Below are 24,596 nucleotides of genomic sequence, written 5' to 3'. Positions count from 1 at the left end.
AAGTACAGTGGGTTCTCTCTAACTGGTATCACTATCCGGACAGATGCAAAGAGCTTAGTGGATCCATCCAGCTGTCCTTGTTGGCGATCCCAAGGAACCTCATTTTCAGAGAAGCTATGAAACCACGTATGGCAGGATGACTCCCTGGCAATGCTCCTCATGCTGTTCAAGACAACGGTAATGTCCACAGCAGCCCCAAATTTCAGTTCAAGAGAAAGAGAAAGAAGATAATGGTGGCTGTAGTTACAATGTTTGAACATCCTGCAAAAGGTAAGCATAAAGCAAGGGAATGTTATAAATCTCACATACTTTCAGTACCTAAAATTAGGCAGATTATTCAATCCAATTTAGTTGACTGACAGGGTCTTGTAATGGATGAGCATATCGAGGTACTGTTTCTACAAATGCCAGGTTTTGTTCACACTTCAGCCATCACAGGTGCCTCTCAAGGGACGCCAGAGTGAGATCTCCAAATACGTCCTGAAGCGAGAATTCTCAGCTGAAGAATTTAAGGCTCATGAGTTAAGCTGAGGAGACCAAGATTAGTGAGAACCCACAAAAGCCCCTATAAATATAAATAACTTACACATCTCACATTAGTCCTAATGGGTCCTGCCTATTAATGTCTAGTTACTAGTTTGCCAGAAGCTTTCCAAGATCTTTCTAACTAGAAATTTCAGCAAGAGTTGCTTTGTCATATTTAATAGTTGTATTAAAGCCCATTATTTTTTTCCTAGTCTGACTCTCCTTCCAAATGCTGTTCACATTTTATAGCTCAGAAATTCTTGCTGTCCTGCTGTCTTTCTTAGATCTCCCTCACCTCCACTTTCTACCTCCTGAGTCAGCATTTGAGCTTTCAATCGAGTCTGTTTACCCTATGTCCTTAGAGGAGTTTCCCTCTCATCTGTTATTTTTCTAAGACTTCTTCTTTGCCATCATTCTCCTATTCCCCAAATAGGAATGGAGTCAATTTTCAATGTTAGAATTTCAGGTAAGGGGAGTTTATAGCTGCAGATGGTAGGTGATATTGTTGTCCTTTATTTATATGTAAGAGATTTATAGAACTTTTAGCTCTAAAAGAGACCCAAGAATGCATTTATTTAAATCTTCTATGTTTAAAATCAGGGAATAGGTTTACTGTTTTGAATTTGCTTCTAAATTTGGTAATGAGGCAAATACTTTCCTTAGAATCTAATTCATTCTATTATTAGAATAGCTTTCTTTTGTAGTAATAGTAAAGAACAAATGTTTATCTCCAAATCATTGTGTGATTTTATTCAGTAGAATCTAATCAAATGAATTGTGATGATATTTTTGCAATACTCTTTCCCTGGGAAATGAGGCATGGTACACAAGCGGCTATGGGAAACAGGATTTAACTATTGGCTTCTGGTAACCTCCACACTATGCTCAGGGGACAAACGTGGTTAGTCTGAAGAGAAGTTTTAGAAATTTGAATTGGTTTGGTTTAGTTAAAAATGGGCAGATCTTTTAAAAAGTGTGTGCTGCTTAAGAAATAGTTTTAGTTTGGCTTTAGAAAAGTTGGAAGGTCTATCAATATTGATTTTGCTTTTTTGTTTTTGGCAGCAGTGAGATAAAAATGAGCTGTGTCCTCCAGACAGGATGGGATCGGCAGAATAATGACCTTGCAAATACGGCTATTTCTAATCCCTGGAGGGTGTGACATGGCACGAGGGAATTAAGGCTGCAAATCGATAACCTTTGGCTGATCTGAGACATACGAGTAAACTCTTTCTTAAATATTGTTATGTATTTCAGATGCATAGGCTCAACGTCATGAGAAGCTGCATGTTTGAAGGTGACTTTTGTTAAGCCATAACGTTTAAGCTGTCAGTTTTGTTGTAACACGTGTTTTAATATCTGATAGTATATTATCTATGAGAGATGCTGTGATCTCTGGTAAATAGTGTCATTTTTTTGAAAATAATTTCTAGATTGGAACTAAAAAAATTAAAATCATGTGTTACATGAATATAATGAATGAAAATTTGTAGTTTTTTTCTTCACATTTCTGCACATACTAGTTAAGGAATGTTCCTCTTAGATACATGTGACCTTTGCTGTAATTTTTTTGTTGTTTGTTTTTTTGCTGGTACCGGGAATCAAACTCATGACCTTGTGCTTTCCAGGTAAGCACTGTGCCGCTGAGCTAAATCCCCAACCCCTCTGCTGTAATGTTTTTGGAGTGCAATCTGCTGAAGGTTAAGGTTGCTGATCAAAGTAGGGAGGTTATCCTAGGTCAGTGGTGGGGAACTTAAGGTGTGGCTGCCACGTCGGGCTGTTTGTATCATTGAAAATTCTAGACGTTTCCCCATCCCTGTGAACTCAGTCTAATTCCACAAGCTCTTGCAGTCAAAGGATGGGGCCATAGAATGTTAGACGAAGCGACATGAGCAGGGCTCAGCCCATCACTGTGGGCTCTGGAGACGGAGGACAGGAGCTCAGCCCAGAGATTGCTGTGGCTTCTGGAAGCTGAGAATGACACTCAGTGTATAGCCAGCAAGAAAATGGGGGTCACAGTCCCAGGCCATGGGGAACGAAATTTTGCCAAAAACCTGAAAGAGCAGGAGAAGGATTTTCCCCCACAATCTTTAGAAAGAAACACATTCCATCAGCGTTTTGATTTTTGCCAGTGCCAGTCATCTGCATGTGGTACTTTGTTATGAAAGCAATAGAAATAGTACACAGACCATACACACTATCTCTAAAGAAAGAAGATGCACACAGAACTAATAAGCACATGAGGATACGTGAGAACACTAGTCATTGTGGAAATGTGAGTGTAAATTACAATGAAATACTGGGTCATTCCCATGAGGACGCCTGCAATGACAACGGTAGACAATGACAAGTGCTGAGAGGGTGTGGAGAAGCTGGAACCCTCACACTGCAGGTGGAAATGCGAAATGGTGTGGCCGCTTTGAGCGTGCATAGCAGGTTCTAAAAAAGTTAAAACATGAATGTACCACATGATTGAGCGGTTCTACTCTTGGGTCTGTATTTCCAGGAGAAATGAAACATATACCTGCATAAAAACTTGTGCTTGAGTCTTTATAACAACATTACTCATAATAATAAAAAACAGAAGCCCAAATATCTACCACTTGATGAACGGATGGATAAAAGGTATTTTGTCTATGCAATGGACCATTACTTTACAACAAAAAAGAATAAGATTCCTTATTTTCTCTTGGGTTATGTGGCTATTCTTTCCTGCTTCTGTAAGGAGGTTGTATTAGTTAACTTTTCTATTGCTGGGACACAATAATGTGGGTCATTTAGCTTGAAAGGAGTATAGCATACATGCTACAGCATGGATCAGTCTTAGAAACATTATCATCCTACGTGAAAGAAATCAGTACTGAAGGACCACATACTGTATGATTCAATTTATACGAACTGTCCGGAGCTATGGTGAGGAGAGGTGGAGCTTATTTTTGCAATAATGAGGATGTGTTCTAAATGTGACTGTGGTGACAGACACACAATTTTTTTTTGTTCTTTTTTGGTCTTTTTGAGACAGGGTCTTGCTATGTAGTTCACGCTGGCCTTCAACTCACTTTGTAGCCTAGGCTGTTCTTAAACTCACAACAATCCTCTTGCCTCAGCCTCCCAAGTGCTAGGATTTTAGGTGTGCACCACCATGCAGGCCAGACACACAATTTTGAACACATTGAATCCACTGAATTGTATAAGTGGATGTTACATGTACATGAGTTGTACCCTGGTCAAGCAGTTAAAAAAATTAAAAGTGGTTATAATAATGGTCACAAAACTATATGAATTTGCTAAATAAATCTCTGAGTTGTACACTCACAATAGATTTTTTATTGGTAAATTGCATCTCCATAAAGTTGAAAGAGTATTATTAATTTGGTTTGCACTTTTGTTGGTCAGAGTGAAGATTGTGACTGTGAGTTACCATGTACAAGAATGAGGAAGGACCGGAACTTTGTTGCCCTTGGATTTCTGGCATAAATATTATAGGGCCCTTAGAACCTAAGGACGTGAGTAGGGCTGAGCCCTTGCTGAATGTTCTCAGGTTGCACAGCGTCCCTCTCCTGCCCTTGACTGCATTACTATCTTCCTTGGGTGCTAAGATTATTTTGCCTGTGCCAGTGTGGCAGGTACTAGGCCACTGCCACCCCTCTCCTAATTATTCAGCTGAAGGTGCGAATCCCTCCAGACAATAAGGCAGCAAGTGGTTCTGTCATAACGTCCTTTGCATGTTCCACTGCAGAGCTCTAGACAAGGGACACAAGACAGTAAGGCCACAAGACGGTATGGCCACAAGAAGGTATGGCCACGTGGCACTGTAGCTTCTCCTGGAAACTACTAGCTGGGACACGGTATCTCCCACTACCTGTCCAACCGCACACCCTTCCTGCATCCCGCTGGATAGGTGTAGAATTTTCTTGTGACCGAGACGGGCTCACTTACACCACTTGGACTCTTTCTTGTTCCTGTAGTCTACTGAGAAGCGAGTAAGTTAGATTTCCTGCTGTCCCCTTACCTATTTTATGTGAGTTCTAGACATGCTTGGGGTCTTTGATGGGTATTCTTCACTCCTGTGCTTTAGGAAGGCAAGGGCTTTGGCTGCTCAGGGTTTTGTCAAGTAATGAGGTCGCCTTGAGGGATCAGTCAGTAGCTATTGCCACATGGCCACGAGCATTCCTGGGAACACAGTCAAATGTGTCTTCCTTTCTGAGTGCACCAGAGCAGATGTTCTTTTCTCAGCCTCGCATGGTGATGAGGCGCTTGCAGGGTAGCTCGCTATGGACAGAATGCTCCTCCAGATAACAGATTAGAAATGCCGTTCAGAATGACTTACGAGGCCCTCGAAGGGTAGTTCACTATGAACGAAATGCTCCTCTAGATAACAGATTAGAAATGCCGTTCAGAATGACTTACGAGGCCCTCGAAGGGTAGTTCACTATGAACGAAATGCTCCTCTAGATAACAGATTAGAAATGCCCGTTCAGAATGACTTATGTTATAAAAATCTTACACAATTGCTCAATTTTTATTGCAGCTCTACATCATGATGAGGAGGAGCAGAGTAAAAAGAATTTATAAAAAAAATCCTCTATCTTTTATTAAAATTTTCCCAGTGAAGCTTCTCGAATCTCTTTATTAGACACAGTATGCGTCAGCTCTTCACCTCACAAAAAAACTACAGAAGCATACCAGGAAAGGGGAAATATTCTCTGTCTGTCCCTTCATGGGAGCAACCCAGTGAGCTCATCTGTGTTCTTCTTTCCGTGACAGATATACCCATCCCTCTGCCCTTATTTTCTCGTTTTCCATTGCTGATGTCAGGCAGGCCTCACAGTAACCCTTCTGTATCTTATATAATCAGTGACAACCAAAAATGTCCCCCTTTCGGGTCTGACCCCCCAAGAGTCCGCATCTGGGGAGACCTGGGCACACCTGCATTGGTACGTGGGCCAAGGGCCACTGACGCAGGCTGAAGCAATTTGCCGGGAAACTACTGTTTTCCTTCAAAACTCTGCCCATGTCATTTGGATTTGGAAGTTGGCCAGCAGCTGAATCTGCACCAAGGGAGTGCTCCAATCTCTGTTCTTATCTCTGCCCACATTGAAAACTCCTCTTTACCCAGTCCTAGTTGTAACCTCTCTACCAAGTAATCAGCACTCAAAAATGTTAGGCCTGTGCTATTGTGGTGACATTCCCAAAATTCCTCCGTTCAGTCTTTCTTTCCACTGTAAGCTACTCTGATCTCTGCTCTGAGCAGTGAAGCAGGTATCCGGCTAAGTAGACTTAGGAGAGAGGAAGTGTGCGTCTTTGGGTCTACAAGGCTGCACTGTGAGTTTCTGGGGCTGTCCCCGAGAAGCTTTTGGAAAGGGCAACACGGGCCATCTCCTTGCTGAGACAACGGCAAGGCACTCTCAAGTGTCCGAGCTTACAAGATGAAGCTAAAATGAACACATATGGATGAATCTGGAGGGAAGAAAAGGGCCCTAAAGACAGTATTTTGTAGGCCCAAACAGAACAAGGCAGGGAAGGCTTGATGGAATTAATATGCCTGACACTAAGTGGTGATCCCACACTTGAAGAATTGTGCAGGGTAAGCAATGGGGCTAAAGTGACTCCGAGAGGCAGAATCGGTGGCACACCAAACCCAGGGCGTGGGGCAAACTGTGGGAGATGTCTTGCTGGAGGACAGTGGAAATCTCTCAGGCCCCTCTTTTTGTGGCCCACAAGAAGCGCCTCTCATCACAGGCTGCTTCTTTTGCGCTGACCCAGGTGCTCCCACCGCTTCCCAGACAGCTCCTTCAGCTTCTCCAGCTGCCACCAAGACTTGGACAAAGCAGCTGAAAAGAGGGCTGGTGAGCATTTGGGTCTCTGAAAAGGATTCTCCCTTCATGAAAACGCAAGTTGACCTTGACAATAATAATAACATCAAACAAATACAGCGTGCTTGCTACGTGCCAGGCACAATTGTAAGCATTTTATATGATGAATCCACTCAGGCTTCACAAGAACTCTCTGAGTCAGGCATTTTCATAACCACTTTATAGAAGATGAAACTAAATCAGGAAATTTAAAGAAGCTTCTCAGTTACACAGCATAGGAAGGGACAGAGCTGAGATTCAAACCTAGACTCAGAGGCTCCCAAGCCCACAAGCCAGGTTATGCCTGCTCTTGTGAACTGTTATAAATAAAGTTCTCTGCATCTGGTCAAGGCAGGCACAATGGCAAGACTCAAATCCATACTTTCCTTTTGAAATCATGGGGATGTTTGATTATCTTGAGAGAAGAATTTTCTTCTTTTTAGCCTACATTTATCCTCAAGTCCAGGTAAAATGTAATTGCTTTAAAAACAGCAGCATGAGGCTTTGACTGCAAATGAACTAAGTCCATACTTGAAAGAATACCAGTGTTGAGATTTAGATTGAAAAATATATGGAAGCAAAGTCGGGCTCTCATGGTTTGGATCTATTTCCCCCAAAGGCTGTGCAGAAGGCTGGGTTGATGATGAGCTTCTGAGCAGTGATTGGTTCATGGGCACTGTGACTTCATCAGTGATGACATCATTGGCAGGGGACAAAGAGGAAGTGGAACCTAGTTGAAAGGGGTGAATCCTGGGGTCATCTCCCTGGAGACAGCTACTTCCTCTCTGGAGACTCTTTCCCTCTCTCTGTTCTGTGGCTCTCAGGAGGGGAACAGCTTCCTCTGCCATGTTTTCTATTATGATGTTCTGCCTGGCTTCCTGCCCACAGTAATGGAGTCAGCTAACCATGGACTGAAACCTCTGAAACCATGATACAAAACAAATTTTTTCTCCTTTAAGTTGCTTTTCTCAGATATTTGATCACAATGATGAAAAACTGACTAATACAAGGACTAATGTTTTTCACATCTTAGCCTTGTTTTCAGGATGTGTTTAATTTCGAAGACTTAGAGAAAGAAAAGGAGCCTAATGTTCACTGAGCATGAGTGAGATGCGAGGCCTTGGGCTGAGAATTTTTTCACATTTACAAATTTCTTTACCTTACCACAACCCTGGAAACCTCTACTAACTTCATTTTTATAGATGAGACCTAAGACTTCATGAGGTTATGTACTGTGTTCCAGATCATATAGCTAAAGAAGCAATATAACTGGTAATCAAGATTTTAAATGCTCAACATCCATTCTCCTCAGATGAAATTATATTTAGGTTATATTTTATATACTGCTGAGCGAGATTGTGGTGTACACATTTGAAGTAAACCATAGTTATTTCTCAGTTCTAGGTAGCCATGTATCCATCAATTGCCTTCACTGATCTGTAAACAACATAGAGCAGGACATGCTGGTTTTATTTGTCACTGTATGTCTCAGAACACTCGGCAAGAGTTCACTGCATAGTAACTGATGAGCCACCTACTTTTGTGAGTACAGACATCATGCTGGTGTGGATGAAAGACGCAAATATATTCTTAAGCAACATACACACTTTGAACCTTTACATTTGAGGTGCTGCATGGCAGATTCACCAGCAGACCTGAACAAATCCCAGCAGCTGAAGTACAGGGACTCGGCTCCCTAAGCCCTGGCTGTGGTGTTTGTGATCATACTTCATGGGTCAGCTTCTTCCTCTCTTCTCTGGTGCCTCTCCCTGCCCTGTTTATCTCTCCTGCCTTTGAACCTTTTGGTATCTACCAAAAGTTCCTCTTCAAAGAGTTGAAGACAAGCCTGATGTTACAATTGCCTTGGTTAATTCCAGACAGGTTTCCATTAATCCTATTAAATTTGGGTGAACCACGGATATTTAGTCTGTGGCAGAGCTGAGCCATGAGCTGAATAAATATAAACAGAAGAGTTAATCCGGGAAGAGCCACTATTAGCTAGCAACTGGAAGGACGTCATTGGTTCCCTTGCTAAGGCAGGTAGGAGGGTGGATGGCAGAAGAGATTTAATAAGACTGGTGCTGAGCATCTGGACTCTGTATGAAGAGGAGGATAAAGATTGCAACTGGAATACATTAGGAGAAAAGCAAATGTCTTGTCCACTGAAAAACAGGCAGTAATAATATCAGTCTTTAATCCATCCCAGGGATGCTTAGCTTGCCTTCTCCCTTGTTTACTTTCATCTTCCCTGCAAAGCTGCCTGCTAAAGGTCCCTTCCCAGATCAGCCTTGGATCATAGGGGCAGAAATACTGTTGCTAAACAGATATCCAAGGGAGTAGCATGTGTTACTGGAGTACAGCATGACAACATAATCCCAGCATGGACAGATGAGGTCAGTGTGGGGTGATGTTAGCTTTTCTAGCATCTACTGAATCATTTGAGGGGACGGCGATTGAAAAGAATAAATACAAACACATGCAACACCGCCACAAAGACTCTATGACCTAGGTCTGAGAAAAGGATCCTGTTTTGGTGGGATCAGTGAGGCACAGAGCTGGTCACTAGCTGCCCTCAGTTCCCTGCTTGTCCCCACCACCAGCTGGGTAGCTGTGTGACCTGACTGCCCAGCCTCTGAGAAATGAGTGCACTGATCCAGCAGATATCTAAGGTCTCTTTCTGTTTCAAAGGCATGGATCTGTCCTGTATGTAAACAGGTTTTACAAGGGTGCATTACTACAAGACCACAACCTTGGGGACATTGTGCTGAGTTGCTATATTCTTAAATCACCCTGTGTAGAATGTTGTGTTAATGTCTCTGAATGTAGGCTAAGTGTTGGCAGATGGATTAGAGCCAGCAACCGAAGCAAAGCAGAATCAGAGAGTGTTTCTGGGGAACTCTTCTGCTCCAAGGCGTGAGTGTGGAATTCCCACCACCTGTACATCTTGAAGTCTTCTGCAACATGTGGACAAGGGGAAGTGACAGGATGCCGAAAGGGCACTCAGTGATCATAGCTCACAACTCATGTTCCCTGATACACTTTTAATGTTGAGACATCACCTCTTCTCGTGTTCTCTCTGCCCAGAATGTTTCCCTCCTTTTTGCTTATCAAAATTCTACTTACCTCAAGTCTAAGACCTCCCAGCTGGAAGAGATGTATTTGCATATTCTTTGGTTATCAGTTACAGCACTAACTTCACTGTATCTCACACTGTACTTAAATTTCATCATAGTTATAAACTCCCTGCTGGACAAGTCTGTGACATTTACCTCTGTGTACTTGGGCCTACTTGACACCTCATGTACACTCACTCGACAAAGATTTTGTAATACAACTGAACAGGTTTTTTTTTTTTACCTGCTAATGTGACGGCAATGGAGACAGAGTCATATCCCAAGGCATTTGTGGCATTGCAAGTATAGAAACCCACATCAGCTTCCACTGGTGCCAAGATCTGTAAGGAATCATCTGGCTGCAGAAGAATCCTGGAGCAACAGAAAGAAATGGAAACCTGGTCAAGTCCGCTGGTGCCTTTTTGGCATTCGATACTGGGGAAGCAGGAAGGCTCCTGGGGTATGCTCAGGACCGTGTTTTAACAACTGAAGCAAGGACCAGGAACAGGACTCAGCATGATTGAACTTTATAAACCACTATTCAGTTTCTGCATCCGGAATGGGCAGAAATTAAAATTTGCCAAATCCCCAAACACATTAGGATGGTGGCCTCCCTACAACCGGTAGCATCTCTCTTTTCCCTACAGAAAGTATTTGTGAATTGAAGACCCAGAACAGGAGGCTCAAAGACAGTTTCTTCTTAATTTTATTCTGGTCTTGCTATGACTGAAGCAATGGTCAGTGGCAAAAGCCTTCACTGCCTACGTTTCAGTTTATCAATTTCTAAAACCCGGGTGAAGTATACTTTCCAACTGACCAGAGGAAATTGTCGCACTGAGGTACACAGGGAACTTCCACATCACTCTTTGGCATTCCCAGTGCCTCTGGTTAGCAGTGCTGGGCCCCACAGACGGTGAAGGAAACGTGAGAGGGGAAAGAGAACGAGGAGATTATGAAAAAGTGGGAGGGGTACCCGATATTGGCCAACCTCCCCGAGTTCATTAGACTTCCATATTCAGATGTGTTCTCCACATAGAAATGTTACACCAGTCTGATCTCATGCAAAGGATATTACCCTCCGCCCCATACATTTTTGTTTTGTTTTTGGAATGGATCAGCTTTTGTGACATCAGTTCCTCCAGGAACTGACATTGCTCACTAAGCCATGATGCATTTTGTCTCAATATGAAGCCTGGAAGAGAATTCCTGCAGAGTTGGTGAACAGAAGGGAGGGATCCATTCTCCATTTTGGAAATGGAGAGGAAGGGGTAGAGACATGAGATTTAGCATGAACACTTTTGTTCTACAAACTGTATACAAAGAGAAGTTGTGGTATTTGCCTTTATATAAGTTTTAACTATTGTCCTGAAACAAAATCTACATGGGACAAAGTCTAAATCTATTACTTGTGGTATATATTTGTAAATTCATAAATCTGGGCTCTCTAGATCAAGAGAACACAGTCACTTGGAGGTAGAATTAGGATATGAAATTGGCTTTCTTGCTCTTGATTCAGTACCCCAAGCCCCCATGATACCTTTGGGACCACCAGAAAATTTAACTGTCTAGTTGTACTTCTTGTAATTAGAAAGTTGCCTACTTGGATATTCCATTTCTTTCCCAAACAATCTACTACAGCATTAGTCCTTTTTGAGGGGTGGGGGGTTGACTTTTATTGTTGCTACATACAATAAAATTGGTAGGTGGGGGCTTGGAGGCTGCCACTAGGGGGGGCAAGAGTTCTGGAGACGATTTTCATGTAGGGCTCTCTAGCACGCATCATAAGGCAAAAGAAAGGGCTTGGTGTGAAGACCAACGTTTGCTCCAGTGTCTAGTCTGGCAATTAGGGAGAAAGATTACAGGAAAAAAACATTGTATTTTAGGCATCTATTTTATTAAATTAACTTAATTTGCTAGTAACTGATTTCTGTTGGCTTGTATTTAGGTTTTGAATTTGACAGGCCTATTTCAGAACGCATAGGCACAAATAGCGCTGCTTTTGAAGCAAAAGCCGAAAATATTTTTCTGGGATAGTTTTGGAATGTGAGAAATCAGAAGATGAGGGGACATAGAATAGACAAAATTAAGACCTACATAGCAAATGGCTGTGGTCATATTAGGTATATTAATATTCCCTGCTTTCTGCCCATACCCACACTTCATTTCGCTTTTGGCTTAACTGGGCTACAACTTAATTGCTTGATATCTTTGACAACACTTTTAGCCAGAAAATAAAGGAGCAGTTCTGCTTTTGTGTGGCCTTGTGAGCTTCTTTGTGACAACATATCTTTTCAGCATTCTACAAATTAAGGACCAGTGGAGAGAGTACAAAAACCTGTTTTAGTTGCATAAATAAGAATCCCTGTCATGCAAGTATGTAAGACATGGACAGAAAGCTCATGGGCCAGGCCTACCAAGCACACTCTCCTTGAGTGTGAGGCATCTCCTCGGCATTCGCAATGTTCCATGATAACATGTTCTCATTTGGGAAGGAGGGGGCTCTGAGTGTATAGAGGAAAGTCTCCAGCAATTCTGTGAGTGGGGTGGCATCACGATGTCTTTCTGATCCTTGGTTCAACTCCGAATACCACTGTTTCGTGCAAGCCCTTTTTTCAGACGAGATCGGGCGCGTTCAGGGTGGTATGGCCATAGACCGTGCAAGCTCTTTTTTCAAACTGACCTCCAGAACCAGCCATGAGAAGCTGCTGTGTGGAGGAAGGCTTCCTAAACTACAGTGTGTGGTTTGGGGTAAATCGTGCAACTATGGTAAGCCTCTAGGTCTGCTTTGCACACCAAGGGTAATACTGACTTGAGGAAGCTCTGATGAAGGTCAAATGAAAATATATATGCTCATTCTTACTGTTTTCCAAGTACAAAGGCATCAGCTTAAATATCATATATTTAATATATAACTAAATAGTTTTTGGTTTGCTTTTTAACAGTACAGTTAGTGTAACCTAAGCAGCCTGCTTGGAAGTTCCCACCTGAGTGGCCCATCTACTACAGGTATCGTGATATGCCGTTTTAGGCATGTCATGCCAATAGGCAAGTATTCTTAAACCCACGATAGGTCTAAACGTAGGCCTGGAAGCTGGGAATTTTTTCTGTTTGGAAGTGTAGCTTTCACACATTTTCAAACATAATATGCCCCACATCCTAACATAAACCTCCCACTCCAGGGAAGACGGCCTCTTCGGCTGTCCTTGGCATTGGCTTGGGGATGTCCCGCCTCCTGTCTACCCTTAAAGGTTCTCCCCACCCCTTCGGAACTGGTTAAGTTCTAGTTCTTGTGTTACCACAGGCCTTTGCACATATTCCAGTTGTTCCAAGCTGCTCTAAAAGCCCTTTCCAAACTAGAGGCTGATGATCTCTGATTGTAATTTATTACGTGACGGTGGAGACTCTCGTTTCATAGTCCTCTCTTCACTATTCAGCACAATGCTGGCAGGCTGAATAAGTATTTAATAAATACTTCTTGTTACCTTCAAAACAGTGGGGTTAGGGCTGGGTGTTGTGGCACATGCCTAGAATCCCAGAACTGTAGGAGGCTGAGTGCAAATTCAAGCCCAGCCCGGGCAATTTAGCAATATTCTACCTCAAGATTAGTAATAATACTAATGCTAATAATAATAATAATAATAATGGCTAGGGATGTGCCACAGTGTGAAGCCCTGGGTTCAATCTCTAGCACATAAAAAACCCCCAAACACCACCACCACCACAGTGGGTGATCACGGCCACAAGATGGCATAGTGGACAGCAGGCTGGAGCTCAGATTTGAAAGACTTACAGTCGAGGCTCCAGCTCCAACACCAGCTCTACTGCTTGGCAGCTTTGTAGACCAGGGTAAGCAATGCACTGAACGGGTCAGCAACCAAAGGCCCCTGATCTATGAGATGAGGGTTAGAGTGCTACCGAGGGAGGCTGTGAGGACTGACATGAGCCGTGCACTTAGGGCACACAGCAAAGGCTCTGGCGCGTGGTGGACTGCAGAAGTGCAGGTCCTTATTTTATGACCACGCTGCCGCTGTTGACACCATCATCGCTACTATTCATTCTTCATGGCTGAGTCTGTACAGTCTGGATACTGTGAGGAGGTGTTTTGATATGGATAGAGAACAGAAAACTGTAGCGATTTTAGGGAAATAAACTCCACAGAACTCCACAAAACTCCACAGGCCAGGAATATGGGGAGGGAATAAGGGCTTTTCTATAGGAGAGGCCAGGAAGTAGAAAACAAGAGTTGGAAACAAAGGCCACAGGGCGGTCTGGGTTGAACTGGGTTGAATTAAGGCAACTGCCTTAATTCTATTCTTGATGCAGGAACATCAGAACAAGGACAATTAGTAATGCCAGAGCTGTTCTAACAGTGTTAACCAAACACTGACATTTTAGACACTAGGAAAGCAGCCAGAATCCTGCACTTTCAGAAAAGTATATAAACAACAAGGCCAAAGAATGATAGTTGGAAAACAGTAAATTCGGGAGAAAATAAGCAAATTTAAAGCAGTCTGAGAAAAGAACATCAACCCCAAACTCCTATCCATAGGAAGAGACAGTGTGGAATTTTCCTTATTCTGAAATGAAGATTTCTCTTCTTGCTTAAGGATTCCCTAGATTAGGAAAAAACATACCACAGAGGGGAAGTGGGAACCGATATTTATTAGATAAGTGTATATGCTTTATATTATTTTATTGTTATTTCCAAGTTACTAGATTGACAGTATTTTCCCATTTTAGAGAGGAGGCAAAAGCTCAGAGAAGTTTAATAATTTTCTCCTTTAATGGAATGACCTTTAACTTTTTCTTAAATTGACCACATCCTGGCACCCACTAGGGTGTACTAAGAAGGCAAGTGTTTGGCCTTATTTTTGGTGGGGGAATAATTTGTGCCTAGGTTTGTAGTTCAGGGAAATGGACAATCACCGAAGTCTGGTTTTTAGATAGTTTTAGGCAGGAGGTAAAAAGAATGCTGCAAGGAGACAGTCTCTAAGCACAAGAATTTTTTTCTGAAGCCCAAAATTATAGTAGCCAGAGGCTTGCATGGTTGTTTCATTTTGCACAGATATATGGGGGGATTGACTTAAGGTTCATGAAGGGTGTCATATTACCATTTGGCTAGGATGGTCTTTTTTTTTCCTTTGCTGTTTTACTGTAATTGCCAACTAAAAGTTATTTAATGCCGGAAGCTTCACAATGATTGCTCAGATGGAAGTATAGAAAATATTTTCAGAATGGGAAAGGCCACCTGACCACACATTCTTAACCCCGTCCTCATACTTTTTGCCAAAACTTTTAGCTTTAGAAATTCATGAAGTCTTGAATTGGCTAATGTGTATAGTTTTATCTGCTTGCTAGGTCATTTACTTCAAGCTACAAACCTCTGCATGAAATGACTGACTAGATTTACTGTTTACCTAGGAGAGGAGGATCTTCAAACTCCAGCTGATTTCTTCTTTTGTAAATAAAGTTTTATTGGAACTCCACCATACTAGTTTAAGTATTGTCTGTGGCTGCTGTCACACTGTGAAGGCAGAATTGAGTAGTTGGGGCAGAGATACGGTGGCCCATAAACCCAAAAATGTTTACTATTTGGCTTTTCACCAGTTTGGTTAACCTCTGACCTCAGTGGGAAAGGATTTTCACTTTTGGTTTGCCTCAGTTTTCTTTCTTTTCTCTTCCCTTTCCCTCTCTCCCCCTCCCTTGCTGCCTTCCTTTCTTGTGGTACTGGGGCTCGAACCCAGGGCCTCTGTACTGACGTATATTCCCAAACCTTTTACTTTAAATTTTGACACAGTCTCATTAAGTCACTAAGTTTCCCAAACTGGGCTTGAACTTGAGATCCTCTTGCCTCAGCTACCCAGTGGGTTTTTTTTCCATTTGTTAAAAAATTAACTCCTTTTTCAGAACTCTGCCATTTGTTAGGGCAACACTTCTAGGAAGATAACCTGCTAGTGGGGTCTTTGAGTCACCCCCCGCCCCCGCCTTTCAGGGTATAGGCAGTGTTGTCTCTAAGCTTCACTTGTGCTGCTTGTGGTCACGGCTGTTTGATGGCTCCTGGTGGCTGTCTACCTCCTGATTTTTGATGGTTATTCTGTGATCTTTGCATTGACTCTCAATACTTTTTTTTGTGCTGAAGCTTATGTATTTATTGGGATGGCTCCTATTTCTCTGGCTTGCTATTCTTATACTTTTCAACTGGGGAAAACATTTGTCATCTCCATTTCCTTTAGTTCTATATAGGAAACAAGCCAAACCAAATTGAAACTGGTTTATTTTTCCCTCCCTATCTTTTCTGCCTCCAGTTTTTATATTATCTGCAAACTTGGAAACTGCATTTCATGGGCTTATGACTTTTACATATAGCATTATTCACAACTGTGGTTCTGAAATTAACCCTGGAGGAATTTCACATCTGATTCTCTCTTTCATTCTGAGAAATTTCCATCTGTGGATACTCTGCATTGCCCATGTTAAAACTTTCCAAATATTCCTAATTCATGTCCTATTTGACACCATTCTGGAACACTGTCCAAACCTTTCCGGGAAGTTTGAGTATTTAGAGCCCACAGGTTTCTCTTTTCTACCAGATCAGAAATGATAGCAAAGAATGTTAATAGATGTGTGCATCTGTTCCTGATGGTTGGGTTTGGGCGATGATTTCCTGTCACACTGTGCTTCCTTAGATACCTTTCTGCCCCAACTCTTTGAAAAACTTCTTAGATTGTTTCCCACAGTAATAGTGAAGCGTCTTCCCTTGTGATGTCCTGGAAGCCATTGTGATAACAGTGGCCCCAGGTCTCAACAGTGATTATGGATGCTGACAAATGAACATCCATCGTGTGTCCGGAACTTCACAAACATTATTTCTGCTCTTCCCTGCTATGGTTTGGATAAGTGTCCCCCAGCCGCCCATGTACTGAAGGCTTAGAGGCTACCTTGCGGCTCTTTTGAGAGGTGTGGAAACTATAGGAGTTGAGGCCAGCTGGGAAAACTTAGGTCACTGAGGATGTGCCATCTAACAGGATACCTATGAGGTGTGCAGCTTTCTCCGCCATGTACTCCCACCATGGTACACTGTGCCTGAACCACAAGCCTGAAGCACCAGGGCCAAGCAACCGTGGACTGATGCCTCTAAAACTGTTAGCTAAAACAAACCTTTCTTCTTTTAAGTTGATTATCTCTCAGGTATTTTGTCACAATGATAGAGAACATCTATATCCTTGATATTCTGAAAGACATAATAAAATGTAGTGGTGGGCTTTATTAGTGTGATTTCAGTTTAGCAAGAAAACTAAGGTTCTGAGAGTTTAAAGTGGACTTGTAATACTAAGTGGTGGAACAAGGATCTACGCCTAAATTGCTCTGACTCCAGTCTTCGGTCTCCTCCTGCCAAGGGTTGCCCTCTGTGTTGCATGATGGATCAGCAGGATGCTCCTCTGAGTGAAGAGGTTGGGGAGAACAAAGTGAACACACCTGGACTCAGAAGGGAGGGGGAAAATAGGAACAGGCAGGAACTCCATGGCAGAAGTCCTTCCCCACAATTCTATGTAGGTAAATATCACCTACGAACTACCTTCCATAACTGAGAAATAAGTATTTTCTTCCAAGTATCTAGTGTCATAATATTCTTTATACTCATTTGCATTCCCTTTGGAAAATCCCATATTGTTGGGGAAAGGCTTGTTTATACATACGCTTTAAGACTTGACTCAGCTGAACTATGGGCAATATGTGACAACTGGCTCGTTCTTCGTCTCACAGTGTTAAACAGGAGGCAGAGACTTCCCTGCCAGTGAGATGCTATCTTCAGTATTTGGATCTTTCTTGTAGGAGAGGATCAGTCTTTATTCCAGTTAGGTAATCCAAGTTATGGTTCTAATTTTGGATAATCTGTCTTTTCTTCTCCGTAAAGAAGTCAACAAGGTCCTTACAAGTATTGTTTCTAGAGCTGGATTCAGATTTAGGAACACTGACTATATCTGTTCATATTATATAGGTCTCTGATATGAGATGTGGGGAACGGTTACTTGCCAAATTCTTCAGCTAGGAGCACGGTATATTTTACACCCTGCCAAAATGCCAGTTAGAGTTAGCTTTTACCTGAACCAGAACTCCAAACATGAGGAAGAGTTCAATATTCATCCAGAGTAATTTAAAAACAAGGAGCAATTTAGCTTCATCTTGCTAACTGTCCTGGTGTCTAAACGTACACATGCACAGGCCATCTGCACAGTGGACACAGGCCGTCTGTAAACGCCGTGGAGCTGGGAGGGACAGCAGGAGAGAGAGGAAGAGGGGGAGGCTGCGGGGAGAAGCAGTGACCAAGGCTGGTACACGTACGTACCAATTCCGTTAATATGAATGTGGTTATGTATCACAAACATCAACTGAAAAAGTCAGAAAAACAACTTTCTCCTCTGCCAAAAAAGAATTAAAAAAGCATACAGAGAGCCCGCCAGATGCAACTACTGTAATATCTACCGAGTGCCGAGTGTTCGCCCAGCGCCGTACATATTTATAGTGGTCATATATTCGCAAAGGTAGAGCTACCAGTAGAAGCAAAGGCTATCCCTAAAACAGATGTGCAAAATGAAAATAAAAGCCTCGTAAATTGGAACCCAATTGCCTGGAATATTGAATGTTAATTTATTCTGGGTCTGCGCGACCTCAATGGCTTCCTTATGAAACCATGGCAAGTCCATGTACTCAGCTAAGCTAGAAATCAATAAAAGGAAATATTCCCTGGGGTCAGACTGCCTTATGTTCAAACTCCAATGCCACTACTTAGGATGTATGAGACTTTGAGCGAGCAAATCTAACATCTATGTGCTTCAATTTCAGCATCTGTAAAATTGGGATAGTAATCTCAAAAGGTTATTGCAAGGATAAATGAACACCTGAAACCCAGCGTAATTGCTCAATAAATGTTAGCTGGGATGATGATGACCATGATGACTTCTCCATGGGTCTGGATCTAATGGGAGAGAATATGCCATGAGGTTTCCTATTCACACTGTTTTTGTGCCCCAGAACCTCAGGGTTTCTTGAATCTTCTCTAGGCGACGACACTGGGCAGGCAGCAATGTTTAGTTAGCAGTGGGAGTCAGGGTGGAACTGGGCCACAGCTGCGTACTGGATACCAGAAGTCTGCGGAGCCATGCAGCCCACAGCCGCCCCAGCAATTAGGATACCTCCGTCTTAAGCCCTGGCTTCCTCTACTCATTTCTTTGCTCATTCCTTCATCAGCTTTTCACTGGCTGAGTGTCAGTCATGCGCTTAGAATTCTGGAGAACATAAGGTATATTCTTAAATGACTGCCCTCTAGGAAGTCAACAATAATCCAGAAGGTAATTAAAAAACACCAGGGGTAAGAGGTAAGACAGTACAGAGTAGGGCACAACCTAGTCACAGTAGGGTCGCTTGGGCTGGCCTTGGGGGTGGGCTTCCTGTAAAAAGGGGGCGTTAGATAAGTGGGTTGGACGTTTCCAGGCAACTTCATAAATAGCGAGTAACTGAGTATTACTGAAGGGCAGAGCTCAGTACTATGAGACAGGGATATGGTAAAAGATGAAGACAGAGGCATTGGCCGATGTCAGAAGTTAAAAGATGCATCCCATGCGAAGGCACTGGGCCTTATCCTCGTGGATGAGAAGCCATTAAAAGCGGTTCAGGCAGGGCAGCAGTGCACGGGTTTGCTAGAAAGATGCTCTGGGGTAGCATAGAGAATGGTCTTGCATGGTGTGGTAAAGGGACAGAAACTAAACATTTTAGACCTGGAGGGCCACTCACGCTCCCTGCTGTACATTCTAAGTTTTTAAATAGACCTGTTAGAAATATAAAAATTATTCTTTTAACAGCTATAGAACCTGGATTTGAATCCTGGCTCCGCTACTTACTCCCTGTGTGGGCCTTGAGCAAGTAACATCTCTGTGCTCCATTTCACTGACGCTTAGCCCTTAAAAGCCGCTCTTAACATTTACTTTAATGCTTTGTTTGGGACAGGGTCTATGTAGCCTGGGCTGGCCTTGACTCATTTATGTAGCCCAGGCTGGCCTTGAATGCTTGCCAATCCTCCTGCTTCAGTCTCTCAAATGCTGGCATGCCAGGCACGCATTACCATGCCCAGTTTAAAAGCAATGCTTCATGGCATTTTATTTTATTTTATTTTCCTGGTACCGGGAATTGAACTCACGATGTTGCACTTGCCAGGTAGGCACTGTGCCACTGAGCTAAATCCCCAGCCCCTTCATAGCATTTTAAAAGATTTTGAAACCAGTAGCTGTAATTTGCCATCCCCCAGTCTAAAGAAGGCAGCTATAGAGGTGGGAGGCTAATGCAAGAATCTAGAGCTGCCGAAACAAATCAAAGTAGAGATAGTTATAGAAGGATAGCTGGGATAATTGTACTGCTGATGTCTATTGGTTTATTGAAAGGAACAGTTAATGCTTAAATTTTTTTTTGACCAATTTTGCATGCTTATATCTGGTAATCAGAACAACTACTTTGAAGACAACAATATGCAATATAACAAACACTGGTGAATTCCTACCATCTTGTTTAGTGAAGCTCTGTATTGTTTCTAATTTTTTTAAAATTATTTTTTATTCTCTTTAATGGTTTGATCAGTTCTGTGTTCTTACATCTGGAAATCTGAGTAACTTGGTTGATGATAATAACATAATGTAACAACCACTGTTAATTCCTGTCATTTTGTTTTGAAACCCTGCATTGTTTTTATTATTTTTGTGTTGTTTTGGTTTTGTCTATGTTGTTGTTATTTTGTTATTGTTTTTTATTTTAAAGAAAAAAATCGAGTAGAAATGGTAAGGTGAGACAGAAGCAGAGGGATTAAAGAACCACCAACAAGCTAGAGAATGACCAAGGAGGAAAGAAAAGAGATATGCTGGCTTGGGAGGTTGGATGGACAGTGCATTCTTGTTGCAGTAGGGACTCTGAAACTTAGACTTGAATTTTACGTACGTTGAGTTACCTATCTGTGGAGCATTGGAGTGAAGACATTTGATAGAACAGAAGTTTGGCTTGGTGCTATGTATAGGGGAGTCACTGGCATAAAGGGAGGCACCAGAGCCACAGAAATCATTGGCACATATAGAGGGAGACTCTAAGAGGGAGCTAAGTGCTAAGTAGACAGGTCACAGAGAAGGGGAAGGAATAGCCAGGAAACTGGGAAGAAAGCCAAGTGCATGCGGTTTTTAAGGTAGCAAAAATGTCTTTTAAAAAAGTAGTCAGCCTGTACAATCCTGCTAAGAGGTTCAGTTAGATAAGCAATGTTTTTAGAGGGGCAACTTTCTTCTTTCTGGACAAATGGAGATAACTTTTGAGGGTGGGCGGAGGGAAAAGTGTATGTTGCATGGAGCCTCTGAATATGAGGTGGTCAAGTAAAAGCTAATTCTGTAATAAATTATGCAGATATTTTAAGTAGAATTTTAAAAAGTTCACGGGGTGTGGGTGTTGCTCAGTGGCTGAACATTGCCTAGCACTTGCAGGCCCTGGGTTCAATCCCCAGCACCACATGCACAAAAAGGTAGTAGCTAAAAAATTCATAATAAATGACCCTGAGGTGTGCTGAATGTAGAAAACAGTATTCTACATGTAAAATATTTGAGGACTGTGAATCACTACTTCAAGGCTATATTATTAATGTTTTCAAACCACCCAGGTACCATTAATTCACTTGGCCCATGACAGGAGCCTGGCATCCTTTTTTTCTAGTGGACTTTGCAGGGCAGCAGCATTGTGAGACCAGTCAGTTACAGATCCACAACAGCTGAAAAGGTGCCGCAGGGACAGCATCTTTAAGGCTAAGGAAAATGAAGCTGAATTTTGTTGTGTTCAAAAGGCCCTGGAAAGAACTTACGAATACACCTGATGGTTGTGCGGAGACGCCCAGTAAAGCTACTGCTTCTTTGCTCCCAGGCTGAACCAGGTGGCCACACTCTAGCCAGGCCAGGGCTCTTTGAGAACACGGTCAGTAGATCCCTCACCTAAGTCCCCTCTGTCTGCTTCCATTACACATGGGCACCTGTGTTTTCACCATCGGGTGTCAGGTTCAAGGCCCCGTACGAAAGAAACATAACCAATATGTAGGGGGTTTGCTCGTGGTCTAGGAGGAAGGACAGAAAGACAGGAGAGTGCTGAGAGAAGTGAATGTCTCAGTTCCTAAATGTGGCTTTAGCAGGGAGTTTGGTCCGCCTCCACGGAGGCTTTTACTGGAACTCAAAGCAAGTGTGTGGTTCTCCTTTGAGGTTCACCTCCTCTCCTCTTCCCTTCTCAGTGCTTCCGAAGGGTGGTCCTGGGAGCTCCAGCTGCAGAATCATCAGCAGGATGGTGTCTAAATGCTGCTCACAGGTTCCAAGAACAGAAAGCGCTTGGAGGGCTGGGGGAGGAGGAGTCCGCAACCTGACAGCTTTCTGCTAACTACTGTGCACATGAAATTCTGGAGCCCCTCTTCTATTTATGTCAAAAAAGCTTAGAAGTTTAAAGAGAAAATTCTGCCAGTTGCAGTGCTGTACAAACAGGAGGTTTAAGTTATTTTATCCGACACCACTTTAGCATTGCTCTGTTTCTGGAGAGCAGTCTTTCTGCTTTGTCAGCTCATGGCTGTGACTGTGGCTCCATCCACTGCCTGGCAAATATTTATGGTGTTGAAGGGACCGCAGCCCTAGACCCCCGCCCACCGCCCAGCTTCCACTCGCGCTCCTCCACATGCATGTGCAGGGATGGAAAGCAAATCATCCACGTTCCTGCCTGACAGCGCCTCCACCTGGCTGTAGAATAAACCCCAAACCCCTTTCCTGGGACTCTGGTCAGCCCCACAGCCATATCCCACCCCACCTCGAGCCACAGGGTCTCCTTGCAGCTTCCACCGACACCAACCTCATTTCTCACTGAGGGTTTTGCTTAGCTTTCCCTGACCGAGGAGGGCCCTTCCTCCTGATATATTCTGGACCAGTGCTGGTGAACCTATGGCATGGGTGCCCCAGTGGGCATGCAGACGCCTCCCTGTTGGCATCCGAGCCAAGTCCCCAGCATCACAGGGCGAGCCAAGCCTCAGATGTCCAGGCTTCACTGTACTGCTGGCACTTAGAAGCAAGTAAGTGGGTTTGGGGCTGCAGTTTAGGCACTTGGTCTGTGAAGGTTCGCCATCGCTGTTCTAGACACTGCTCATCGTTCAGCTCTCGGCTTACACGGAACCTCCTCAGAGTCCATGCCTAAACTGGTCACCAAGTTACCCCCCTGGTTTTTAGTTTTCTGCCTCCAAAAAATGCTTATCATCATCCGATGTTTTCTTGTTTGCTCTTCTGCAGTTGTTTTCTTGCTCCATTCATTCATCGGTTTGGTACCACAGTATTATTTATGACCAGTTCAGTGCCGGTTACTATCGTCAGTGCTGAGGAAACAGCAGGGAGGAAAGTCTCTAGAAAGGTGATGAGCAAATAAGTATGCGACACATCGGATGATGATAAAATTATATGAATAAAACAGCAGAGTGGAAGAGATAGAGCCATGAGGGGTGCTTTTTTTCCGGGAGTACCAGGGAAGCTCCTTGACTTGTGCTGTTCGGGTAGAACTCAAAATGCACATTAACTCCAAGAGAACACAAACTCCTTCTTTTCATTCATCACAGTGTGGCCAGTGAATTGATTGATACCTGCCACACAGTAGGCGGATTACTAAATACTCACGCAATGAATAATTATGCATACCTCCTGCTCAGCACCTCTAACACTGCATTTACTGCTTTGGCTTCCTAACTGGGCTTCGGGGTTCACCAATAAGGAGTGCAGACTCTAACATGGGGTCTGAAATTGGAATGTTTGTTGGAGAACAGAGAAAGTGGGAATTATAATGAGTCAGACTGTCATAATACACTCAAAAACAGCCTGGAAACTTGCTTCAGAAGTTGATATATGCCTCTGTTACCCTGTCCTTATCTTGTGCTACTCCCTTGACCTAGCTGACTTTCCACCCTGTCTCAATCTTGTTTATCTCTGAGGAAAGGGTGCCTGTGGGACAGAAGTCACTCTTGAGGTGGGCCGGCCAAAACCTGCTGTATCTAAGACGGCTGCCAGAGTAACAAGACCATCTCTCACTTCATTACAATTCCATCTGCATGCTAAATGGCGCATCTGCCCCAGCACCATGACAGTTGACAATTGCCGTGACCATGACCAGAAAGAACCATAAAAGGAGGAAAGAGACGTGGTGCTTAAATTTTCAGGAAACCTTTGCTCATTACCAGAAAAGATCTGCTTATTCCTTCCCTTTACTAGCCTACTCCTTGCCCTCATTTCTCTTACCTTATATCTATGGTTTCCCAACAACCGTTAGAGTTGATTTGTCAATTTATCTTCCACTTCTGTTCTTGGCCAACAGTAAAATTATCTTTTACTGCTCAGTCTGTGCTCAGATTTGTTATTGCTTCCTCAATTCAAGAGAAGTAAAGAACCCAGTTTGGAGTCAGAAACTGGTGACAGTTCTAAGAAGCATGTGAATTTATTTCAACTAGTGAATGATACAGATGGTGAGACTCAGTGGTCTCTGAGTTGTTCGTGACCCTTTCATAAAACTAATTTCTTCCAAATCAAGGGTTGCAATATTTAAACAACGAAGAAAGGTCGGGTTTCTTCTAGTTACTTTCTTTTTACCGTGACCTGTTCCTGCTAGTTCAGGTTATTTATGGTATACATTAAGAAGTCGCAAAGACCTACAGAGCAAAAGGCCGTTCAATCTTGCAGACTCCCAGAAAGGTGGATTTGGGGACTAAGCAAAAACAGACTAGCCGAACTATCACCTTGGGCATTTCAGCACTTCCCTGTTTGAAAACACACGAGCATCTCAAGTGCTGCGAGACATGGGGATGATGACAAGCAAGGACACCCAGCACAGAAGAGGTCACCAGCAGTGTGCAGCAAAGTGCTCCCCGCGGCACCTCTGAGCCTCCTGCGTGCTCTGAGCAAATATGCTCACCCCTCCTCTAAAATAGCCCTTGAAAAGCCCTACAGAAAACTGAGCTCCAGCTCTACGTCTTCCTAGCCACTCAAGTGAAATGCAGTGATTATGCCAAACGTCAGAGCAGAAA

The 24,596-nt window shown here is 43.1% G+C and overlaps 1 protein-coding gene across 2 annotated transcripts in view; it reads right to left on the bottom strand.

Annotated features, from left to right (window-relative positions):
- The window catches only part of Adamtsl1 (ADAMTS-like 1), a 462,751-nt gene that overhangs the window by 79,113 nt on the left and 359,042 nt on the right, over positions 1-24,596 (bottom strand). For both annotated transcript variants that reach the window (XM_005388722.1, XM_005388721.2), the window contains exon 20: positions 9,735-9,862. In XM_005388722.1, coding sequence (XP_005388779.1) covers positions 9,735-9,862 — 128 coding nt within the window. The remainder of the gene's footprint in view (positions 1-9,734; positions 9,863-24,596) is intronic.

This window comes from Chinchilla lanigera, unplaced genomic scaffold (assembly GCF_000276665.1).
Source record: "Chinchilla lanigera isolate Chin_1 unplaced genomic scaffold, ChiLan1.0 scaffold00033, whole genome shotgun sequence".
Classification (NCBI taxonomy): domain Eukaryota; kingdom Metazoa; phylum Chordata; class Mammalia; order Rodentia; family Chinchillidae; genus Chinchilla; species Chinchilla lanigera.
The sequence above is the reverse complement of the archived record's forward strand: the minus strand, read 5'-3'. Positions and strand labels throughout refer to the sequence as shown.